Genomic DNA, 14,964 nt, shown 5'->3' with positions numbered 1-14,964 from the left:
AGATTACATTCTCTTTGTCAAAACCCATTCATTCTAATCAGCAGAAACAAAGCACGGGGGTGGTAGCATCGTGTTATGGGAATGCCTTTTATCAGCAACGAGAAACTGCTGAACAATGTAAATACACACTGGATGGTCAGAATTATCAAGTCATCTACCAGCATATTAAAAAGGTGCAAAAAAATGACAGAACTTGGAGAAATATATAAACCTTTTTACGGTTATGTTGTTAAACCTATAGCAACTGATTAAACAGCCCAGCATTACAAGTTCCATTGTAGCAATTATATAGTTCACAGTATTACTAAAATATTATGTACTAATTGAATAATGAAATAAAAATAATATAATGTAAGTGTTTAATGATGGTGATATGTGTTCCTAAGCATCAAGAGTGCTCTGATTCAGTGTATGTTTGTACATCACTTTTGCAGCCTCCTTGTTGTTCAGAAATATAGAAAATAGACATTTTATCTTAGCCAAGTCTTCTGCTTTAAGACCTCCATACAATTATGTCAAAAATAAATGTATGTGTACATTGCTTCCAGGGTCTGCTATAAAAAGCACAGATTTGGCTTCTTTTTTCTGCTGGTAGATCAGTGGTGTCTCTCTCTCTCTCTCTCTCTCTCTCTCTCTCTCTCTCTCTCTCTCTCTCTCTCTCTATGTTTCTTCCCCCTCTCTACCTCTTCCGTTCTCTCTCTCTCTCTCTCTCTCTCTCTCTCTCTCTCTCTCTCTCTCTCTGTCTCTGTCTCTCTCTCTCTCTTTCTCTCGCTCTCCTCTCTCTCTCTCTCTCTCTCTCTCTCTCTCTCTCTCTCTCTCTCTATGGTTCTTCCCCTCTCTAGCTCTTCCGTTGTCTCTCTCTCTCTCTCTCTCTCTCTCTCTCTCTCTCTCTCAAAATACCCCCTTTCTCCAAATACTCTCTCTCTCTCTCTCTCTCTCTCTCTCTCTCTCTCTCTCTCTCTCTCTCTCTCTCTCTTCATTTCTCGGCATGTGCATGTCACCGTGGGAACGCTTCTGTCGGAATCCACAGAATCTGTTACCATAGAAACTGTGTTCTATAATAGCTACAGTCACTGAGTTAGTATTTATGCAGTCTGGGAATTTTATCACACCCTTACTTTCGTTAAAGGCCACCTCAATACTCATCTAGACCACAAATAATAAATAAATGTTTACCATTTATGTTGGGTGAAGACTTGCACCTCGGCAAAATGTGGCAGAAGTGACAGCAAAACATTGCAAGAATGCTGCATTTTCTGCGCATCCCCAAACTCGCATAAACACCTAAACCTCGGAGGAAAGTGACAGGACTGAGTCTATATGACATTGCTTTGTGAGCATGTGTGCGATTGGGACTGCAACTGAAATTAAAAAGAAGAAAATATGATTATGCATGTTTGCATTCCCATGTTTACATAAGGAGGAGAGAAGACACGTAAAATATTTGTCTCAAAATGTGTTCAGGATATAAGAATTCAAGGGTTGCACAGATAAAGGAATAAAGAGCTACATGAAGTAAGGTATGAACGAGGGGGTGTTATTTAAATAAATAAATAAATAAATAAATAAATAAATAAATAAATAAATAAATAAATAAGCACCCCAGAAGTAAAAACGCGCAGAGGCGCATCTGCACTACTGGAGGAAGTCCGTCGTGTGAAGTCCGCGGCAGCATTAGATAGACTGTGATGATGATGATGATGAAGGTGATGATGGTGATGGTGATGATGATGGTGATGATGATGAGACTGGAGAAGTGTCTCGCCCCCTCCGCATAGGGCTGTGTCCGTGCGGTCGCCGTTCTGCTCGGAAATCACTCGGAGCTCCGCTGCCCACCGGCCGCCCCCGCAGCCGCACAGCACACACCGGTAGAAATGTGGGTAAACGGGGCGCCCTTTTAAAACGCCCAGCGCACAGAAGCACAGGAGGATTGTGATCGGTCGCAGCGCACAAGATCGGGCGGATTCGGGAGGAAAAGTCGGCGCGCTGATGGAACTCGTTTAGAGCCAACGCAACGCAACGCAACGCAGCGCAGCCGCGGTAAGAACCGCAAAACCGCACACCGTCCACCCGCACAACTGCAGGGAAGAGGGAACAAAAAGTGCCGCTGCGACGCGGATCCTGCTTTATTTGCACGCTTTCCTTCGTGGTGCTTTTAGTGAGCAAACTGACTTAAAGCGAGGCTGTTGAAATGAATACCCATTGTGGTACGTATAGTCCTTAAATTCACATTATAATTACATGATGGTGTCGTTTCTTAGTGTTCTGCTTTACAGTTCCTTTATTCTATATGACTTCAAAACACTTTCCACACCAGCCGATGCAGGGCTAAAAGAGATATCGAGATCATCTAATTCTTGACCAAATTCCTCTCCTGATTCAATCAGGTGTATATAATTGATTATGAGCGCTTCTCCTACAGGCAGAGGTTCTTATTTTGGAAGTTAGAGAATATGGATGTATTTAGAGCCAGGACTTTTCAGCAGAGCAGGATAAGAGTGCTCCTACATTTTCAGGTGTCCTATATTTAGACCTCCTATTTTATTGCTGTTCATGTGCATCCGGATACCGGGTCCACACTGAGCCTGAATAGCCAGTGCGGCTGAGGAGACAATTCACTGCTAGTGTGGTTCTCTGGATCAGGGCTGTTGCACATGAGATAAGAGATGGAATGATGCAAGTGATGGAATGTGGCTAAGTTTACACAAGATCTCTAATCGAAAAACAACAACAAACAGAACGGCAATACAAATTAAAATAAATTATGCAAATTAGTACATTTAACCTGACAATGTAGGGGATAAGTCTGTATCTGGAATAGACTAGTGTCTGTTTGCGTTGTAAAAATATATCTTCGAACAGGAGAATTTGTCATTTTGTTTGGCTGTTAATAGGAAAGAAGCTTACGTCAGAGAGACAAGCTGACGTAGCAATTATTACGACAGCAGATTTGACAGTTTATGGCTATAAATAGCAGTGGAGCCCTAGTTATTTTTCTGGTTTTTATACATATTTTAAAAATTATAAAGCGATTTTATCGTCGCGTACAGCTTTAACTTGAACTGTGTTGTTCAGGACCGTGGATAGCGACGCACATGTCAGGGAATTGAAAAAAGAAAGAATGTCTACTTAGTATATCTTTCTCACAACTCACCACAAAACACCTACTTGACTAATGCTAAAATAGACAAAAGTAAAATTGCCCTACAGAACAGTGTTTGGTATAAACTTAAAACATTTGGGTTTGAGATCAAAAGATACATACGAGACGATATATCGGATTTCACCTTTTTTCCCCCTGGTATCTAAATATAATTGTATTAAAACAACGTATGTAACGTATTAACATGTAGTGTTCAAATATGTTTAAACACAGTTATTTATATTCCAAAATATTGTAAGAAGTGTCTGATATGTTTTTTGTTTCCCAGGTGTGCCATGTTAGAATTAATTTTAAACAATTAATACCTCTCAATGTCTAATCTTGGTTTGGCCTGAATTTTTGGCCTGCATTTGCTGTTTAAAAGAGAAAACTGACATGAAGATTCGAGAGTTGTATATGGGAAAAAAGCAAGTCATTTTGTGGCTTGAAAAAGAGAAAACTAAACTATCAATTATAAATGTGTCATGATAAAGAAAGAAACCACTGGTGTATTAACAGCCAGACATCAAACATTTTGGATAAGAAAAACAATAGCACTTAATGGCAGCTTTGTGAGTGCTATGAAGAAAAAGCTAAAAAAAAAAAAAAAAAACATAGTGTGACATCACTAACAACCTCTACAGGTTAGGGATAAAGGTATCACAATCCACTTTGAGATCAGAAATATAAAGGCCTTTCTACAAATGGCAAACCACTGATCAGCAGGAAAAACCACTACAAAAGTGAAGGAAAGTCCAACATGCAAATAAAGAAAGGAATCTGCTTATGTTACAAAAACTACCACTTCATGGGTCAAATAAGTGGAGGTGGTGTCATAGTTTGGGTTAGCATTATTGGTTCTGGAAGTCACCAATCTTTATTAACAATGTCATTTATTTTGAAAGAAACAGAAGATTAAAAATATTCTGCATAAATATTCTGTTGTCAGTTTACAGAGAAATATATATAAGTATAATACAATTCGGGGGAACTTAATCATGCAGCAAAGAATTGAAAAAAACAAAACATACTATCAGCACAACAAAACGCTACACCCTGGGAAAAGAAATGCAATTTTGTAGTTATTTGTCTGCCAGCTACCTACCAGTTATTGCAAGCAAAATGAAACATACAACCAAATAAAGTGTTACTTTAATGCTTAATTATCTATTCCTATACTTAATTAAAAATGTTGTATTCTGCTTAGTTTTTCATTTTTATGCAAATATTAGGAAATAAAAACTACAATTCATATTTTTTTATTTCATCTAAATCTTTTTTTTTTATAGATCTTAAACCCAAATGTCTCAAATTCAATAAGGGCATTTATTGATTTGTTTATTAGGCGGTTGACCAACCCAAAAAAATGTGCATTCAGAGCAGCCCTGTCTCTTAAAGCCTGTCTCTGTATGATGGGTATAGCAGAGATCACACCTCACACTTTTACTGAAGTGTTTCAAGTGACTAGGTTGTTTGACCTAGAAAATCTATTTATAGACACTACAGTATTTTGTCGGTATTATGGTTTAGGGCATAGTTTTCTGGTGTGGCTTACTGCAAATTCGAGGAAAAATGTAAGGAACTATTAGGTACAAGATGTATAAATTATTATCAATAATTATGTTGCTGCAATATGGTATATGCTATTCATAGAGCTGGTGTGAAATGATATTTCATTGTGAATTTGCAGAATTGCAGAATGAATTGCAGAAATCCTAAAATGACCACAATCCACTGATCATAACAACAGTTGAATACATTCTATTGGCAAAAAAATATGAATTGCATTTTATAGTTTTCAACATGTCAAGATTCAGCAGATTCAGCAAATGTTTCGGACAGGAAAACCTAAAACATGCTCTAGTAAAACCATAATTTAAGTCAGAGTAAAGGAAAAATGAAAAAAACAAAACCATATGTGATTTTAAAGGGTTCTCTCATAATACAAAACACATTAATTACAAATATAAAAATAACATTATACACAATAAAGATGAAGGTTACCCTTATGATTACATAGTTCACATAATTTCAAGATGCAACTGATTGCATTACTGCAAGCTAATTCTTTAAGACATGCTTTGAGGAATAGGAAAACAGGTGTGTATATCCATGATTATGGTCTTTTTTCCATATAGCCCTAATTATTTTTTTTTGCTGGTGGCAACATAACACGAGATCCACAGTCGCTACATGCGTAACCTCAATGCATGAGAATGCTGCACTGTTCAGCACAACGATCAGCATCAGCACCTGTGCTCCCTTTTAACACAGCTCTATGACTGATGAAAGGATTCATCAGATATGACTGGGTCAGAATGCCAGAAGGCACCAGACCAGGTTGGATACACCTACACCAGTCCCATTAGCCCCTCATGCCCTTTTATATTGTTGTAGAATAGAACAGTAGAAGCAGCTGAAGCAGTGGGAGCACATGGAAGAGCTCTAGTAATGGACACTGCTCTTAGGGCTGGACCATGGTGCCTTTGAAGAGCAATGCATATGCATAGAGCAGCAAGATTTAATGAGCTGAATAGCGGGCAGGAGATGGCCTCTGTACTCCGTGTTAATTTCTAACAATGCATCCACCCACACAAACACACCATCACCACCCCAACCCCCAGCCGTAACTGCAGCGGGGAGAGTCGTCATTGGACTGAGAGTCACATGCACTCGGTGGAAAGCATTGCTGAGTGGATAGGGTGTTATAAGTGTGATGGTGAAAAGACGTACAAATCAATTCCATTCTCTGTTGTTGGGAGACCCAGGAGAATTGGAGAGGACTCTGGAGCCATGCCAGGATGTTCAGCTTGTCATTTACATCTCCCAGTGCAATAGTGAGGATTTCAATTAAAATAAGAAATCCCTCTGCAGGAGAACTGCACTTCAACTGGTATGAAATGACTAGCTGTGTATGTTCCTGATTGATGTCAAACATCTCACTACCTCCCACTGAAATAAATGTATACACACACAAACACACACACACACACACACACACACACACACACACACACACACACACACACACACACACACACACACACAGGTCAGACAGGGACCGATGGAGTCTGAAGAACAGACTGTAAAACAGGAATAATGAAAGTGAGACACTGAGAGAGGTGGAGACTGTGTGAGATGACAGTACAGAGTGTCGCCTGACTGCAGTTTGATTCATTTTGTTCGAACAAGCCCACACAGACAAGCATCAGAAAAATAAGATGGATGCTTTCACCCTTATCTTGTAACATAACTGTGATACTACAGTGTGTGAGTTTTACAAAAGTGAAGCGGTAAAAGGTCTACTGGACAAAGTTATTGCTGCTGAGAGCATGTCTTCCTGATTGCAGCCTCTCTGTCATCATTGAGACAAGCTCAGAGAGAGAAATCACTCAGCACCACAGTAAATAAAAGACAACAGCAGGTATAAATAGAATAACAGAGATTGCTGGATGAAATTGAATTTGCGCTGTGTGGAAGGTTCTCTAAAAGAGCCCTTGATTCACAGTCCTGATTTAAGTTCTTTTTTTTTAGATGACTCACGCAAGTGTCTGCAACCAGATAGAGACTCTCTAATCTCCGTTTCTAAGAAGGAAGAGAGTCTGCTGTTTCAGTTCATTTTGTGCATTAAAGATGCACGGTTGTTTCTCCTGCTCTCTGGCTTGCTCTCTCGTTCACACACTCAGTCACTCACTTATTTTCTTGCTTGCGACAGCTTGCGTAAAAAGGTGCTTATTTGCTCATTAAGCATGCTAGGGTTGAGACTGGTGTGGAATCATAAGGAATGGACACCAAGTGCAGCACAGTGTGGAAAGCACGGGTCTTGTGCTGCATCTGCTGAATTAGTATGAGCATGTGAGAAAACAAGCTGTCGATATAGTTATAGCTCAGCAGCTAGTACACATGGGCACACACATACTCGATCTTCTTTTATTTTCCTAACGATGGCTGCCATGTTAAGGTAGCAGAGAAATGGAAGCTCTAGATAAACACTGTTGGATAAAAAATATACAGTATAGAATATGGAGTCATTTTAACATAGAATGCTGAAAGTTACCTACATAGTTCAAATTCATTTTGAAATATGCATACTGTATAAGCCAAGAAAAAAAAGTTATTTCTCTATGCAGTCTGCGTTCAGGGCTGCAGTGGACAGGCGTCAGATCAATAGATCCCTTTATCCACTCCCTCTGCCAGTGCCAGGAGTAGAACTATATATCTGTACCAGCACACAGTGACAAGGCACAGTGAAATGACATACAGACCCACCAATTTTCCACTTCCTCTCTCCCATGCCTGTCATCTCTACCAAGCCGCTATCCCATTAATTGATTTCTCTGTGACAGGAGGTTGTACTTTCTCCACATGTTGTCTGTATAAATCTACCAGGCTTACTTTGGTCACACTGAATTTTAAATCAGCCTGAATATATCCAAGCCACTGGAACACCCTGTATCTATCTCTCTCTCTTACATGCAGTCCCTGAGACTCTCAGTCTGTTTACCCCCGTGCACGCTCGCCCCCCCTCACTTTCCACCCTGCAGTGCTGTTGTAGTAATGCCCTTCTAATTACCACATCAAACTTGTCTGTGTGCAATAAGCATCCCTCTCTGCTTTCTTTTACGCAAACGCAGAGTGATGCGAGACCCTCAGAGCTGCGCACAATTTGTGAATGCTGCCTTTATTGCTTTGATCATCATAATCAGCGCTTTGACTCACCCCACAGCCACAGACAGCTGTTGGTTCATTGTCAGCTAATGCAGTGTATTAATGTAGCCACAGTAGAGGGGATATTGATAATGAGTATATAACCACAATCGCTACAAATATGTCTCCCAGCAGACTCTGCAGGTGGGAAATGACTGCTTTTGTCTCTGTTTAAAAACCTATTTTACAATGCATTCTTCTGAATTACAAATTCGATATGAAATCTGATATTGCCGACATTATAAATTGTCTATTAAAAAATATTTTTGTTGTATAGGAAATGTCAAAATCTAGATATTTTCATCATTTTATTATATTCTTGTGATCTATTTGAGTCATGTATTGAGCATTACAATTCCAGGACATAAATGATTGCATCTGACAAAGCACATGACACTGCAACATGACTATGAACTTAAATGAATGTTTGCAAAAATCTGCTTAAAAGTGTTGGAAATAAATCCGGTAAGCAGACTTTAAAGTTGTCTTAAAGGCTGTCTTAAAGGCTGTATTTTTTTGTAAGGGTGATTTCTTATTTAACCATGGGGAGGGAGATATTTAACCATGCATGATCACCTTTTCCAGTAAACGAATTACAGTTTAACAAGTGCCATTTATGCTATATAGTAATTCACAGTTCTTGAAAAGCATAGAATGAAGTCACATTGTTGCAGGCATCAGAAAGGAGAAGTACTTTTAATCTCCAAGGTTAACACTTAGGCCAGGTTTAAATTCTGTTAAAAAATAATTTCTTGTCATTTCATGCTGTTTGTGGTGATTTAAGGAAAAAGGGTGTCTAAATGATGAGGTCTGTGATTTTTCCTCAGGTATTTTTCCACTGCAAGAATTGTAGTGTGGAGGATTCACTGCACTGGATCAATGTAAGCAGTGGTAATAATAGAGAACTATAGTCCTCTTTTTTATCACACTCTGCAGTGTGCAAATCTGTTATTTTATAAATTAGTTTATAAGGACTAAAAATCACATTATTCTCTCCTACAGTGAAATGCCACAAGCAATTCAGAAAGCAGAGTGCACAAATAAACTGTCCTTATAAGACCTTGTGCATTTGTTCATATTACAGGTTGTTCAGGATTACGCTGAAGATGTGCTGGCTGTGTTAACAGGAAAGGAAGACACTGTGGCACCATGGGTGATGGAGGAGCTCTGCGGACAGAGGGAAATGCCCTGCTGAAAGCTGTGTTCCAGGGCAAACTTCGTCTTGCTCGTTTGCTACTGGAGGGAGGTGCATACATCAATGAAGGCAATGAGCGAGGGGAAACACCCATCATGGCTGCCTGCATGGCTGGATATGATGACCCACAGACGCGCCAGAAAATGGTGCGCTATCTTCTTGAGAAAGGTGCTGACCTGAATATCCCTGATAAATCAGGCCGGACTGCTTTGATGCACGCATGCTCTGAGCGTGCCGGCAAAGATGTTGTGTCGCTGCTCCTGGAGAATGGAGCAGACCCAAGTCTCAAAGACTACTCTGGGTCCTCAGCTCTAATGCATGCTATCAACAGAGGTGATCGAGAAACCCTGCAGATACTTTTAGATGCCTGTAAGGCCAAAGGAAAAGAGGTGATCATTATAACCACAGATACCTCACCATCAGGCACTAAGAAGACAAAGCAGTACCTGAATTCTCCACCTTCACCCGGTGTGGTCGACAAACTCTCACCAGCCTGCATGTCTCCATCAGAGGTGGAGATCCGAACCTCAAACTCACCTGCTGGAGAAGAAGAAGAAGGCATCTTTAGCTTTGCTCTTACTTCTGCTCTTCCATTGCCCACCAACAGGCCGCCAGGTGAAAGGAGACCACCACCACGCAAGCTTCTCAAAAGACTAAACTCAGAGCCCTGGGGTCTAGTGGCACCAAGTGTACTGGCTGAGAGAGGTGAAATGTTAGAAAACAGCCTAGCAGAGGAGGACAAGGTGGTGTCAGAGATGAATGGCATGTCAATCTCTGGCCCAGGCAGACCACTGCTCTCACGCAGACACAGCATTGAAACTCATGACCCCTGCTCACCAAAGCTGATTGATCGCTCCTGCTCTGAAGATTGTTCGGCCCTCTGTGGTTCCTCTTGGGCTGATAAGGTGCAGCAGCATCAGTCACTGTACCGGAGAAACACAGCTCCGGAGTCGCAAGAGAATGCCGTTCATAATCGTACTCTGGCTCACCCCAAACTTACACGCATGGAGCATTATGAGTCAGATACACACCTGTGTCCTGAATCCATTCCTGGATCTCCAGATTCTGGTCGTGTGTCTGTGGAGCGCCGCAAGTACAATGCTTCACCATTATCATTAGTTGCCAGTTCCTCACGGGAGTCCCTGGAGAGCATCCCGAACTCAGTATCCCCCATCACTATGAGGAGGAGACCCCCAGGCTTGTTGGAACGCAGAGGCTCTGGCACACTCTTGCTAGACCATATTTCACACACTCGACCTGGATTTCTTCCCCCACTCAATGTCAACCCCCAGCGACCCATCCCGGACATCCGGACCAATGGCAAGCCCTCTTCACCTGTGCACTCTGTAAACAAGATACTGCTGCCTGTAGCACCCACATCACCAAAGCGTGTTCTGGATTTCAAGATGAAGAAGAAATTGATGAGAAGGCACTCCATGCAGACAGAACAAATGAAGCAGCTCTCCACTTTTCAGGAGCTAATAGCAGAGAAGGTCATGGAGGTGAATGGAGACTAAACGATATGAGAGAATGTATCTATCTTTTTCTCTTTCGCTATCTTTGTCACTCACTCACTCACTCACTCACTCACTCACTCACTCACTTACTCACTCACCACTCACTCATACGCACATGCAGAAATACGCTTGCAACTGAATATTAAAACCATGACTAGTTTAAAATGCATAAACCATATTTTTAAAGACTGATTCTATTGACAGTAAATGATAGTGAATAGTCACTAATTATGACAGCTGGTGGTTACTGGCTTACTGGTTACTGGCCATGTTAGCACATTTGGCCAAGCTGTTCCTTAATCATTTCATTTCTTTTTGATTTCTTATATTTACTTTTTCATTTTTGACAAAAAGGTCCTATGATTTAAAACGTTTACATTTACATAAAAAATTGTTTAAGAAATGTCAACAAGGATCAAGTTGCTGGTAAAATGATGCGCTGTCCTTTTAAAAGCATATCAAATGGAAAGATAAAAACTATCATGTAAACCAGGGTAAGTGTAAACCATATGGCAGCATTTTCTTTGCTTCCCTAAAATCATTACGATTACTGAAAACCCTCCAGTTTACTGCACACAAATCTCTATTATTTAAGATGCCTTTTTACTAAAGACTGATTTAATAAGGTTGAATTGGTTGTAGCATTAAAAACAAGAATCAAAACCTTTTTTTCATTGCTGAAAATGAAAACTAAAATTTACACCTATGGTGAAATGGTGTGCGATGGGCACTATATGTATGATCTCAAATTTTATTTAAGTGCAATTCTGAATCAAGAATCCCAAAGAGGTTGTTTAATACCCTTTCACACTCACATTTACTAAAATGGGGGAAGATATAAAAAATCTCAAGATGAAGTACACGGATGTTGTGTCATGTGTGCACAAGAGGCAGAGCGCACATGTAGATATTGTACAGATTTTACAGGCAGTTAAAATTAGTATTTTAAGTATTTCTGTGTGCAATATTTTGTGCTGCAAGATCTCTGGTTTTATATTATTGTGGTGAACATTCGATAATCAGTTCCATTTGCAGCACGAAGAGAAATTTGCACTTCTGCAGAAAAAAAAATGTAGTGTGGAACCATGGACACTACAAACTATGTTAACCCTCACAAAAAATGTATACACACATTTGAAATGAAATTATTTTCAGTGTAGTATTTGTCAGTGTAGAGAGAGAAATATCTATATATATATATAAATAAATAAATATATTACAAATAAACAAGAATTAGTTTAACAAAGCTTAAAAAAGTGTTTAATAGTCTTGCTTTTGTTTTGTTGATGCTATATTTAAGTGATTTTATTTAAAATAATATTCATTTATTTATGTGGATTCAACTACATGTACTTTAAAATGAGAACAACAAAGTAGAGTAATATTTTTCTATACCTCTGTGATAGCCCATTTTTCATCTATTGTCCATCTTTTAAATCAAAATAATATTATTGCTATAGTTCTTTGGGTGGAAAAATCATCTTTACTTTCAGTGTTTTTTCCCCACAAGCAAACATTTTTGGACATTTCTGAATAAAAAAAAAAATACAAGCATTATTGGTTGTTATTCGATTATGGATTTATATATTTTTTTTTAATAAAAACCATTTGAAACCACCTTTATATCAGGTAACAATATATTTTAAATAGCAAGTAATCTGGTTGCTAACTTATTATCCTTGTGTGTTGTCTCATCGTCATTCCAAAATCTCTCTATGCTCAAGAGAGCTGTGAGTAGTTGCACTGAGTTTTCCCTGTTTCTAAATATCATTGTGGAAGTTCACAAAATTCTCTGTTGTACAAAACTCCCTGTGACCTTGTTGAACTTGTGCTCAGGTATGTCTAATCAGACCTAAAAAAAAAACAACAAATAAATAAAAACAAAAATGACAAGGGTCTTAAGTTGTGTTAGGCTGTGTACACAAAGGACATTTCATGACGTGCTGCTAAGTCTTGTTGGTTAACAGGAAAATAACAACTGCATATCCGAGTGTTTCAATTCACATTGTGTTAAAGGGATAGCAGTTACACTATCAACATCTACTTCAATGGATTTACTATTTATTGTAATTTTGTATGTTTGATGTGGTACACTGATTAAAACTTTACTGAACTGAATCATTACTTGCTAAAAACGTAGATGACTCTTGTGTTAGCAGTAAGCCTTAGGGACGACAGGCATTAGGCTAGTGTCCGCGTAACAGTCTGCACAACACCACGATGGGAACTAGTCTCATATTCATGTGAGACATTTATGGTGCTTTGAATAAAGGCATGACTAAACCAAACATCTGCATCTCGTGAAGTTATTTACCTCCATTTTATCTTAGTGATACCATTATAATATGCTATCAAGACAGACTGAGAGTGAATATGAAATTGAGTAAGACCTATAATTATTATGTACAAACAGTCATACCAATAGAGCAGAACAACCTTTACAGTTTACTCAAAAAGAAATGGTAAAATATGCAAATACAAATGTTATTACAGGGCCTGAGCTCAGTAATGCTTATGTGGCTGAGTAGACAAACTCTCAAAGCGTTGCCCCAAAATCTAGCAAAATCCCAACCATGAAGTGTGGATGTTTCCTGTAGCAAAATCTAAATCTGGAAATGACATGTTTAACAAACAGATATGAGTGGGATTGTCAGTTGTCCACAAAAGTATAGTCATATCATGTTTGTTGCAAATGAATATGCACATAAAGCTTAGTAATGCACTGTAGATCAGTGACATAGCTAAATTATCTTGCTACATATTTTCCCATCATCTGTCATATCTAAAATATATACAGGCGCCTCTAAGGTTTTGGAACAGCATGGGCAATTCTTTTGTTTTCGTTATGCACTGAAGGCATTTAGACATGAGCTTGAAGGATGAAAATGAGATCAGAAATGTAGCATTTATTTTCTGATATTTTGTCTCTCAAAATGTGGCAGAATTCTTGGTTTCAGACCAGTCACTCTTTGGTGAGCAAAAGTAAGGCAGCTGGTAGATTTATTGTACATGAAAATTAAACAACATTTTATATAATGCAGCTGCTTTTTTTGCTGTAGTTTGTTTTGGGGGTTTCTCTCTTCAGTCTTTAGTGTTCTTTTGTCTTACTATCTTGCCCCTTCCAATTAGGTGGGATGCATTTCTATGTAAATTGGCAGGATGGATATTTTGGGAGACTTATGAATTAATTATGTTTCTACCTTCATTACAACATTAATAAAGATTAGTGTCAGAGTCTGTTTCCAGAATCTGCCATACAAGCTCAACCTATGACAAATACCTATACGACCTGCTCAATCAATAAGCTTTAATGTTTCAGATCATGAGCAGATCCTTTCTTTCTACAAACTTTGGCCTGGCCATCACTTTGGAAGGACAAATATTGGTTGCAGAACTTGGTTCTATGTTTCTTTGCAAATTCCAACTTGGCCTTCTGATTCTTTCTGTTGCTGAATAGTTATTGGCTTGTGGTAGGGTATTTATATTTCTGATCTCAAAGTTCTCTTCAAATTGTCGATATAACTTCATACCTGCCCAGTGGAGGTGTTTAGTGGTGTCACTGCCTGTTTTCTGAGTTATTTCCCAAGCTCTCACAATATTTTTCTTTTGCACACATGTCCCATGTTATTATGTTGTTAGTACACCAGTGGTTTCTTTCTTTTTCAGGACTGTGTTGGCAATGTGAAATGGCTCTGATCAAATTTCTCTCTGTTTCAAAATGGCTTGTTTCACACATAAATTGCTCTCTAGTAATCATGTTGATACATTTTTGTTTAACAGAAAATCCAGACGTCCCAGTCAAAACCCAGGGTTCAGAGAAAGAAAATTAAAACCCACTAAGGTAGAGTGACATACAGGTGTTCCCACTCATCTGTGGAACAGCTGCAATACCAACAGTTAGTTAATTACACATTGCTCCTTTCCATGTTTAACCCAGCATAAGCTCCAGGAATCAGCAAGTGTAACTGAGAACATTTTTCCACTTCATAAATGCTTCAGAATAAATGTGCACATGGGACAAAAGGTAAAAAGTATGATTGTTGTCCAAATAAGTGCTTAATCTGGTTACTTAGGACAAAACCATTTGAAAAGAGTAAATTTTCTGTCTCTGTAATCTTACATCCTTTAGATTAAAACAAGCCATCTTCGATGACATTCAGTTTTGAAATCAACACGAAATGGAATCTTGTAGATATTGTCATTTATCTTACATGATACACTTGTAACATGTACAGCATGTAAACCCATCCATCAAAGCTGGGGGTGGGCTCCTATCTTTTCCCAACTATTGTGTCTATTTACTAGGATGTGTTGACAAGGCAAATAGCAGAGGCTGCTGGTGACACTTGCATCGTGTCACTGGCCCTTTTACTGGATAAAGATCTATGTCTAGACTAACGCTG

General features: G+C 38.9%; 1 protein-coding gene across 4 annotated transcripts; it reads left to right on the top strand.

Moving 5' to 3' along the window:
* The first annotated feature begins 1,625 nt into the window (after positions 1-1,625).
* Positions 1,626-12,843, top strand: LOC124383895 (ankyrin repeat domain-containing protein 34A). Of its 4 annotated transcripts, none has more exons than XM_046846258.1 (3): positions 1,626-2,040; positions 8,677-8,730; positions 8,934-12,843. In XM_046846258.1, exon 3 carries the CDS (start codon positions 8,999-9,001, stop codon positions 10,559-10,561), a length of 1,563 nt encoding a protein of 520 aa, XP_046702214.1. In that variant the 5' UTR covers positions 1,626-2,040; positions 8,677-8,730; positions 8,934-8,998; the 3' UTR covers positions 10,562-12,843. The 4 variants fall into 4 exon arrangements, with proteins under 4 accessions (XP_046702214.1, XP_046702212.1, XP_046702213.1 ...); XM_046846259.1 differs by lacking the exon at positions 1,626-2,040 and adding an exon at positions 2,068-2,207; XM_046846256.1 differs by lacking the exon at positions 8,677-8,730.
* The last annotated feature ends 2,121 nt before the right edge of the window (positions 12,844-14,964 follow it).

The sequence above is a fragment of the Silurus meridionalis genome, chromosome 4 (genome assembly GCF_014805685.1).
Source record: "Silurus meridionalis isolate SWU-2019-XX chromosome 4, ASM1480568v1, whole genome shotgun sequence".
NCBI lineage: Eukaryota > Metazoa > Chordata > Actinopteri > Siluriformes > Siluridae > Silurus > Silurus meridionalis.
Note: the sequence above shows the minus strand (reverse complement) of the source record. Positions and strands in the feature narration are given on the sequence as shown.

Excerpts from the sequence above, each read along its gene's own strand:
- LOC124383895 (XM_046846256.1), top strand. The coding sequence starts at position 8,999 with ATGGGTGATGGAGGAGCTCTGCGGACAGAGGGAAATGCCCTGCTGAAA.